This window comes from Cetorhinus maximus, chromosome 14 (genome assembly GCF_964194155.1).
Source record: "Cetorhinus maximus chromosome 14, sCetMax3.hap1.1, whole genome shotgun sequence".
NCBI lineage: Eukaryota > Metazoa > Chordata > Chondrichthyes > Lamniformes > Cetorhinidae > Cetorhinus > Cetorhinus maximus.
The window spans coordinates 47,803,076-47,813,829 of NC_135892.1; the positions used below are offsets into that span (position 1 = coordinate 47,803,076).

The following is a 10,754-nucleotide window of genomic DNA, read 5'->3' on the forward strand; positions in this document are numbered from 1 at the left end:
ACTTAATCTCCCTGAGGCAGCTCTGTGCTTCAAGGAGATTGCTGCGCTCTTTCGCGCGCAGGCCCCGACTCTCCCTCCTCCCCCTGCCCGCACAAGTAATGCTGAACGTTACGGAACGTGTATTACGCTGGGCGGGCCTTAATTGGACTGCCCGTGTAAAATGGCGGCGCGCAGCCAATCGCAGGCGGCAATCAGCTTCACGCCTGCCCCCGCCCAGCCCACCCGACATAGTCAAGATTCAGCCTTAAGTGTTATGTTTGAGATGCGACTCTAAATGCAGGAATCAGACCACCAGTTCTTGAGGTTTTACATTAAACTAAAGGAAACATTTTATTAATTTACACAGGTTAAAATATATATACACATGGCTACAAATTACTATTTTCATAACTTTTAACAAATTCCCAAACTAATTTCCAGTAAGGTAACAGCAACCCATAGACTAAACCAAACAACAGGCAAAGAATTTTCACCTTATAAATTCAAAATGAGGTTCTTTCATTTTGGTTGCTGTGGAGACAGTTGGAGGCTTACAGCTGCCTTTTGATCTCACATAGCCTCCGCTCTGCACACCTGAAAACTACTGAAGTTCTATCTACCAGCGTCATTGAAAGTTAATTCTCATTGTATCAACAACCTCTGAACTAAACCTCCCTAACACTAAAACCCCTTTCATAGTACCAATTTTATTAATAATATTGGTAGCTTGGTAGCTGCTAGAAAGGTGTCAGTTTTCACCCCACTTCTTGAATGCTCTATTCAAAAAATGCAAATGCTCGCTATCTCTCTTACATATCAGAACTAGTACATATCAAAGCACCCAGACTAGCTGGCTTTAATCCAATTAAGACACACCCGCAGACTAAACCTCTATTTTAAAAGAAAAATACTTTCCAAAATATTATAAACATTAATAACTTCATGACACTCACATTGACAATGCTGCTGACCCTTCTTATCCCACCCGTGGATGAGATTATGCAAATTGTGGGCAAATTGAGCGAAAAATCACACGGGCAATGTTAAATCGCCACCAATTGGGTTGTCAAGGGCCTTAATTGGTCTCTTAATTAATGGCGGGCGTTGCTCCGACTCCGTGTGCCCACCAAGCAAAATATCACGTGAGTGCGCAATGATGTCAGGACGCTCGCCCAACGTCATTTTACACTTGTTCAGGTCAGGCGCGCACCCGCTCAACAAATGGAAAATTCTGCCCCTCGTTTCTGAGTTGTGTGAATGTGTGTTGCATTTTTATTATTTTTCTCAGGTTTTTAGTAACTAATAGACTTACTCTTTCTTTGACTCAAGAAAGCCTGGTTAAATTGGCTCCATCTAAAAAAAATACATTTGGATGGGGAAAGGTATCCACTGGGGATGGGATCCCTTTTAAATTAACCTTGTTGCGACCAACTGAGGTGGTTGAGTGAAGAAGGGAAGCCAGCTCATTCCTCCTCGCCCGGGAGCATAACAAAATTGGAGTCCCATTTGGGAAGTTAACAAATTGGGGGACCTCGCCCAGGGACATTTGTAACATGATTCATGTTTAATTTGCATTGGGTGTGATTCATGTTAAAGTAAAAGCTACGAAGATTGGAATCCTGTTGATAATTTCTTAATTTGGTGGGGGCCGGGGGGTCATTCAGTAAAATTTGTTATTTTGGTTAACAGTTCCCCCACAGGGATCATAACAAAATATAGTGACAAAAATATTTTTACTTGAATAGGCTCATTGTTTACAACAAAATGTTAAATGTCTACACTAAAGAGTGCGTAATACCATATTTCTAGCTGTAGTCAGCTTTATTTTGTCAAGCAGAAAATTCAAGGTAAGAATGTGAAGATCTGTCTTTACATACTGCTGTAATGCTGTAGTCATTCTACAACTTGATTTGAGAAATGTAAAAGTCTTAACACCACACCTTGGTTTCCCAGTGAGAAATAGTATTAGAAGTAAATACCCACATATATCAGGAAAATGTTCCTATTCATACAAAACGTACATGCATCAAAGGCCATCTACAGTGCATTGGTTTTAAGTACAGAATCAACACATAAATCTTTTACTAACATAGCTCAAAATCATGCATTAAAAACAATATTCTCAAATCTTTGACCTTGATCCATATCATATTTTTGACTACATTACTAACAGAAGAATGTTTTCATCAGTTATGCAAGCCTCAACACAACTCCCACATGGGGTTTGAAGGTATTGTAACTTACCTACGCCTTTTTTTATAGAATGAGTAACTACAGTATGCTCATTGATGTGGAAATTCAATGTATGAGAGTGCATAAACCCATGATTTGATCTTGCAATGTATGTATCCTAGACTTTGAACAGAGGTTTCAGAGGCAAAATGAAAAAGTGCTGCAAGTACTCAGAACTCTGCCAATATCTGTGGCAAGAACAGAAAGTTAATGTTTCAGGTGTAGATCCTTCAGCAGAACTGAACAGTTTTGATGAGGGGATCACACCTGAAATGAATTTTCTATTGACCATAGTCACAATAAGGAAGTTCTTCCAGTAACAATCCACAGCTAAGATATGTTAACTCAGTTAACTGGGTGGAACCTGGAAAGCCCAAGAGTACTTCTGAGGCAGTGGGGTTGGTTCATAGCTGCACGCTTAGGCAAAGATAAATCTTGAATTATCTCAGCTCATCAGTTCTTGCATCATTGTACTGCAGTTTGTATGGAGGTGATCTCATATCATTCCTGGTTCATTACTGTTATACCTGGAGATTTGTACAGAACTTTAGTATTATCGGTTAGAGTCAGCGAAAGAAACATCTTCAGTTGCACCCAAGAGGGAACGAAATCATGAGTTCAATGTTTTATAAAAGTGATGCAAACTGAAGTATGATCTTGCTTCTATTTACATTAATAAAATTGTTCCATCGTTTATAGAATCATAGAATGGTTGCAACATAGGCGAATGCTATTTGGCCCATTGTGTCTGTGCTGGCTCTCTTGGCAAGTCCCAATCCCCTCCTTTTTCTTTAGCTCTGCAATTATTTTTCCCCCTTCAAGTATTTATCAAATTCCCTTTGGAAAGAAGCAATTGAATCTGCCTCCATCACACTTTTTTTTATTCATTCATGGGATGTGGGTGTTGCTGGCTAGGCCAGCATTTATTGCCCATCCCTAATTGCCCATGAGAAGGTGGTGGTGAGCTGCCTTCTTGAACCACTGCAGTCCATGTGGTGTAGGTACACCCACAGTGCTGTTGGGGAGGGAGTTCCAGGATTTTGACCCAGCTGTGCATTCCAGATCCTAACCACTAGCTGCATAAAACGTTTTTCCTCATGTCACCTCTGGTTCTTTTGCCAATCACTTTAAATCAGTTTCCTCTCATTCTTGACCCTTCCATCAACAAGTGCAGTTTCTCCTGATCTACTCTGTCCAGACTACTCATGATTTTGAATACTTCTTTCAAATTTCCTCTCAAGCTTCTCTTCACTAACAAGAACAACATGGGCTTCTCCAATCTATCCTTGTAACTCAAGTCCCTCTTCCCCGAAACCATTCTCGTAAATCTTTTCTGCGCCCTCTCAAAAATCTTCACATCCTTCCTAAAGTGTGGTCCCCAGAATTGGACACAATGCTCCAGTTGAAACTGGACCAGAGTTTATAAAGGTTCATTATAACTTCCTTGTTTGTACTCTATGGCCAGCATTTCCCGGTCGGCAAGTGGGGGGGGCGGGGCCCGCTCGCCAACGCGTAATATGACGCAGGATGACATCAGGCGGAACTCCCGACGTCACCGTGCTCCATTTAAATTTTCAGGCCGGTGGGGGCTCAGCAGAATTAGCTGTGCACCCGCTGACCTGTCAATGGCCAATTGAGGCCGTTGACAGAGTCATTAAATTAATTAATGGACCCACCCATCCAACCTTAAAGTTACCCTGGTGGGCATTAGAAAAAGCATGAAACTCATCCACGGCGGGGGATGAGGTTTCATGTAGGTTTTTAAAAATTTTATTAAACTGTATTTAAAACTGATGGACATGTCCCAACTCATGTGACAGTGTCACATGAGGGGACATGTCGGGGAAATGTTTTTCTTCTATTTTTCACATTTTTTATTGTACAGCCGATCTCCCTGAGGCAGCACTTAGCCCCAGGGAGATGAATGTGTTCTTTCATGTGCATGCACAAAAGAGTGCACTCTTGGCTCAGGGAATCCCCTCCCACCCCACCCCCACCCGCGCGGACATCACGTCATGTAAAATGGTGGCGGCCCCCGATTGTGGGTGCTGATTGGAGGCGCGCCTCCACGCGCCCGCTCTTAAACTTCCCCCCCAACGGGGGGAAAATTCTGCCCTATGTTTCTATTTATAATGCTCAGGATTCTGTATGCCTTTATAGCCACTTTCTCAACCTGCCTACTACCTTCAATGATTTGTGCACACATACGCAAAGTTCCTCTGCTCCTGCACCACCTTTAGAATTGTGTCTTTTATTTTATAATGGTCTACCTCATTCTTCCTACCAAAATGTATCATCTCTCTGCACTAAAATTTACCTGCCATGTGTCCGCCCATGTCCTCTTGAAGTCTTTCACTTTCATCCACACAGTCCACAATACTTTGATGAAAGCAAAATACTGCAAATGCTGGAAATTTAAAACAAAAATTACTGGAAAAACTCAGCAGGTCTGGCAGCATCTGTGGAGAGAGAAACAGAGTTAATGTCCAATGTGACTCTTTTTTTGGAACTGAAGAGTGGTAGAAATGTGATGGTTTTTATGCTGTTGGAAAAGAGGGGAGGGTCAGGTGGAACAAAAGGGAAGGTCAGGAATAGGTTTGAGAGCAGAGGAGATTAATGACAAAGATACCATGGAACAAATGGCAAAGGTAATGGTAGTTGTAAAGAAACAGACCATTGTTCTGGAGTAGGTGTTAATAGCTGATTAAAGGTCGGCTCAATCTGAAAGCAAAAACATGAGAACAAGCTACAGACTGGCACTTTGGGGGGGGCGGGTGGTGGTTGGATTCAAAACAGAGGAAGTTGTTGAGGTCAATGTTGAGACCAGAAGGCTGTAAAGTGCCTAATTGGAAGATGGGGTGCTGTTCTTCCAGCTTGTTGTTGGGCTTCACTGAAATATTGAAGCAGGCCAGGGATAGAAATGTGAACACGAGAACAAGATGGTGAATTGAAATGTCAAGCAACTAGAAGGTCAGGGTCATGCTTGTGTACTGAGCCCAAAGTGGTCACCCAGTCAGCATTTGGTCTTCCAAGGTGGAGGAGACCACGTTGTGAGCAGCGAATACAGTGGACTAAATTAAAAGTACAAGTAAATTAGTATTTCACCTGGAAGGAGTGTTTGAACCTCCTTGAACTGCTGCATTTCATGTTGTAAAGGTACTCCCACAGTGCTGTTAGGTAAGGAATCCCAAGATATTTAAAACACAGGATGTAGTGAGGCTGTGAAATAGACTAATTGATCTCCCTTTGATATTTATGGTGTGTTCTTGCAGCTTGGCAGCGAGTGGTGTTTGCAGCCTGGGCTCAGGGCCAGGGGGAGGTCAACATATCCGGGCGTGACTGAGCACTGAGTTTACAAGAGAGTCACCGGGGACGCTGCACACGCCCTGCCCAGCCCGGCCCAGCGCGGCCCGCCCGGTATAAAACCGGCGGCGGCGGCTGCACTCGGGCCAGTCAGTCCACCTGTGAGCAGCCGGGGTGATGAAGACGGGCGCCCCTGCGAGGACATACCGAAGCGCCGTGCCTTTCCCTCCGATCCAGCCGGCCGTGGGCTGCCCTGGGAGGCGGCAGGCGATCCCGCGGGGGCCGAGGACCAGGCAACCCGCAGGCCCAGCGCCGCCGGCCGGGCCCCCTGGCCGCTCCCAGGCCGCTCCTCGCAGCAGCTTATCCAACTCGTGGCCCGAGGCCAAGCTGAAGCTGGGTGGCCGCCGGCCGCAGCCGCAACCCGCAGGCCCCGGGCCTCTGGCCAGCTCGAATGACAGCGGACCGGCCTCCAGCTCCGGGGACTCGGCCAGAAGGAGCAGCGACAACTCGTCCCGGACCAGCCTGATGGACAACACGGAGGAGATGCGCTTCTCGCTCAGCCTGACCCCCGAGGCCGTGCAGGTGATCCAGAGGCGCAGCCTGGAGCGGCAGCTGCTGGGGAAGGGGAAGGGGCGGGGAAAGGCCCCGGCCCCGGCCCAGGCCCCGGCCCCGACTCGCAGCAGCAGCAAGCTGCCGACCAAGCCGCTCCAGCCGGCCTCGGGGGCGCCGCAGGCCCGCTCGGCCCCGGCGGCCGATATCCGAAGCCTGGTGAAGATCTCACTGCTCAACGATCAGCACAAGTACGACGATGTGGAGTATGAGGAGGAGGAAGATGGACCACCCGACCCGGCGCTGCTGCGAAGGTGTATGGAGTGGCTGCAGGGCGTAGAGGCGGCGGCCAGGCTGCCCCGGCTGGTCAGTTAATCCGGAGAGCCCGGGCTCACCCGCCCTGCCCCGGGGAATGGGTGGGTGGGTGGGGGCAGAGCCCGGGCTGCCCCCTCCCCCGCCCTGAGGGGGGGTGGGGGGGCCTGAACCCGGGCTGCCCCCTGCCCTGGGGTGGGGTGGAGGGAGAGAGCGAGGCAGAGACCAGGATATCCCCTGGCCTGGGGAGGGGTGGAGGGAGAGAGTGAGGCAGAGACCAGGATATCCCCTGCCCTGGGGTGGGGTGGGTGCCATGTCCTGTTTTGCTGCCCTGGCTCCAGCACCTTTGCTACTTCCACTGGCTAACTGAAAACAGTGAGAATAATGCTGCTCGTGCTCGTGCAGACTAAACAACTGATGAGCGTTGCTGGTGAATACTGTTTCCATTAACCCCATCGTTAGAAACTCAGGATCTATAAATCCTAGCAAACTAAAGCACAAAATGAGGCTCAGGTACAGTGAGGGGAGAGGCTTGATGTTTGTATAACAACCAAGACAAAAAATGGAAGTGCTGCCAATTCCTGGGGAATTGTCCCTCATTCACAAAATCTGTAGACATTGAAGCTCCTATGGTGTCAAGTTCAGAGCTGTGTGATCGAGATGATCTACCAACTTGATATGTTTTATTAAAAATGAAACTCTCGTGGCTTCTGTCAAAAGAAATAACCAACCAATTGAGTGCGGGTCAGTGTGTGATCGCTCACAGGCAATGAACTTGTAATGAAATGAGGAATTACCAAAGCAGTGGACTTTCTGAGAGATTTTATATTTGTACTTACTAGTTGCTGGCAACATGTACAACTGAAATGCAAAGTGTACAGTAAATCAAAGTAAGCTACTTTACAATTTGAATGTTTAAAATAAATAATGTACCATTGCTTTAAACGATGCAGGTTTTATACTTTTTAATCTATACCTAATAAACTTAATTCCTGAACTTTTCCTGTCATTTTTACAATAAATATTTGCAAATGAAATCTGTGTAAGCATTCTTTAAATCACATTTGATTATTTAGTGGTTCACTTAGAATGCAGCCTGAACTCTTTCAATCTACTTTGGTACGGAAAACAATTTTGATATACACTAAGTCCCTGTACACCTTCATGCATCACATTCTGGTTTATAGATGCAAGCCTTTATATATATTTTTAAATCTCTCGGGAAACAATTACCATTTAAAATAATTGTGTGGTAGAGTTTATATAAATACATAATTTGTAATGATCTATAGAAGAACTTTGGCGGAAATCAAATGACTTCAGGGAGAAATAAATGTCAGTCTGTTTGGGTCACTAAAGTTAATACTTTTATGTGGTAAACCATGTCGTAATTTTTAACTTACAAGTTACTTATTCCCTGATCTGTACATTTTTGCAGAAATTGTTCATGGAGCTTTTGAATTTCTAGGTTCTTTGAAATTGTCATGGCTCAAGTACTTAGAGCACTTTCCTCTGTTAGTTAATATGATTTGAGAGTTGGTTGTTCACTTTAAGTTTTGTGTTTTTGATGGGGTGTTTAGTTTGCAAATGTAGCATGCAACCAGTTAGTTCCTTGTTTACACTTCCTGGCTTGAAGTACAATCTACCCTTTGTCAAGGCTACATATTTGCAGAAAACTCTGTTCTTGTGAGTTAAAATTTGAATATCATGGCATGTTGCACCATCTAAGCACTTAAATGAATTCCGAGTAGACTTTTTAAAAGAGCCAAGGAGAACTACCCGAGCATCTTTTAAAATCGGGTTGAACCCTAGAGTTCTACTGTATCTAGTATTTATTATATTTCTGTAATACTTACCCAGGGATTCTCCTGCTCTCTGTCAGAGGTAAGATCTAAAGCCACAGTTACTCTACAACTTTCTTTATTTTTTTATTCATTCACAGGATGTAGGGGTCACTGGCAAGACTAGCTCTAATTGCCCATCCCTGACCTTGTCCATTGCTATGCAGTGGAAATTGCTTTACAGCAGAGCTGACATCACCAAATTGACTGCATTCCTGAGTTACTCGGGCATGGCAGAAAGCTGGTCCTCATACTGGAAAGAATGAAATGTGATTTTTAAATACCATGGCTAGAAACTGGACAGGAGAGGAACATCAGGTCTGAGGACTGAAGGATCATTAGACAAGGCAAATGTAGGTTGGGCAAGATCATGGAAGGCTTTGAAAATGGGAAAAAATAAAAGCAAAAACCGCAGATGCTGTAAATCTGAAATAGAAATAAAAACAGAAAACGCTGGAAAAACTCAGCAGGTCTGACAGCATCTGTGGAGAGAAAACCAGTTTATGTTTCAAGCCCATATGACTGTACTTCAGAGCTAAAGAGAAGTAAAAATGATGAAATTTATACTGTTTAAGGGAAGGGGGGGGTGGGTGTGGAGCAGGTGAAGCTGGATAGAAGGCCAGTGAGAGGTGGGGGCTAAGGAGAAATTGACAATATGTCACGGACGGAAAAACAATGGGAATATAAGTGGTAGTGGTAAGGGCTAAAGAAGGTGCTGATAGTGGCATGAAGGTAAGAAAGCAGAATGTGTTAATAGCAGTTCGTCATCGCTCTTGAAAGAACAACAAGGAACAAGTAACAGATGGTCCTTCTAGGGGTGGGTGGTGATTGGGGAAAAAAGGATAGAAAAGGGGATAAAACGAATCAATAAAAATGAGTAGGTTAAAAATACATTTTTAAAAAGGGGTGAAGATAGAGGGGAGAGTTCATGGTCTTAACATGTTGAGCTCAATGTTAAGTCTGGAAGGCTGTAAGGTGATCATCGGAAAATGAGGTGCTGGTCCTCCAGTTTGTGTTAGGCTTCACTGGAACATTGCAGCAGGCCAAGGATGGACATGTGGACATAAGAGCAGGTAGTGTGTTGAAATAGCAAGCGACAGGAAGGTCAGGGTCATGCTTGTGGACTGAGTGAAGGTGTCTGCGTTTGGTCTCTCCAATGTACAGGAGACCGCATTGGGAGCAGCGAATGCAATAGACCGAATTGAAGGAGGTGCAACTGAAGCTCAGCTTCACCTGAAAGGAGTGTTTAGGCCCTTGGATGATGAGCACGGAGGAGGTAAAGGGGCAGGTGTTGCAAAAAGGGAAGGTGCAACACCTGCTCCTTTACCACCTCCCCCTGGAGTAGAGTTAAGCACCCGTGAAAATAATCTAACTAATGCCACAATATCTGACTTAAACATTTAGCATGCATTCATATAAGCTTGAAACATTTCACATTCACAGTAATTTGTGTGGCTTATTATTCTTGGTATTGATAGTGAATTAATTTGCATACAGCTTCATGATAGTATCCAATTGAGGCACTATGACTTGGCCTGTGTATTTCATAGTTACATTTCTTACACTTGTATAATAGGAAGCGAAATCTTAAAATCATTCCTTGCTGAACAGTCCAAGGTATTAAAAGAAGTAGGTAAGAGAATTGCAGAAGTGTTAGCTACAATATTTCAAAGCTCTCTTGATTTGGGAATAGTGATATTTTATTGGAAATTTGCTCCATTATTTAAAATGGGTGGCAAACCAGGGAGCTGTCAGTTTAACAACAGTTATGGGAAAGCTACCAGAACTTGGCACTGGGGATAGAGTGACCAAGCATTTGAACAAATATGAGCTGATCAGAAAGAGCCATAATGGCTTAAAGGGTCATGTCTGAATAATGTATCTGGATTTTTGAGGAATTCACTAATAAGGTAGATAAGGACATGTCTGGATTATCTATGTGAACTTCCAAAAGGCACTCAAGGTTCCAGACAAGAGATTATAAGCAAGCAAAAAGCATATAGAATTGGACGTTGCCATTTGGTTGGGAGTTAAGAGACAAAGTGATACAGGGTAGATACTCTGATTAGCAGGATGTACCAAGCGATGCTATCGAGGGATCTGCACTGGAACCTCAAACCTTCACCACATTTATCAATGACTTGGACGAATGACTAACAAGCTGAAGAACTGAGTTTGGATTAGATCTTTAAATAACCTAACTTATGAGGGACAGCAAATAGTGCAGTTGAGAGAAGGTTTAGAGGGTGTTGAGAAGAATTTCTTTTACCCAGAGAGTGATGGTGGTTCTGCAGCTCACTGCCTAAAAGTATGGTAGAGGCAGAAACTCTTATCACAATTTTTTTAAAAACATACTTGAACATGCATTTGTGGACCACAGACTAAAAGCTGAAAAGTAATCCTTCTAGCAATTAAATCTATGTCCCTTGGTTATTGATCTTTCTGCTAAGAGAAATAAGTCCCTCCTTTCCTCTCTGTCATTTCTTACATTCATTCATGTACCCAACTGAGCTAACTAGCCCCCCTCCTCTATGTCTA

General features: G+C 44.2%; 1 protein-coding gene across 1 annotated transcript; it reads left to right on the top strand.

Moving 5' to 3' along the window:
- The first annotated feature begins 5,517 nt into the window (after positions 1–5,517).
- prr18 (proline rich 18) lies at positions 5,518–7,372 on the top strand. The gene has a single exon (XM_078556873.1). The coding sequence runs from the start codon at positions 5,692–5,694 to the stop codon at positions 6,436–6,438; it is 747 nt and encodes a 248-aa protein (XP_078412999.1). The 5' UTR covers positions 5,518–5,691; the 3' UTR covers positions 6,439–7,372.
- The last annotated feature ends 3,382 nt before the right edge of the window (positions 7,373–10,754 follow it).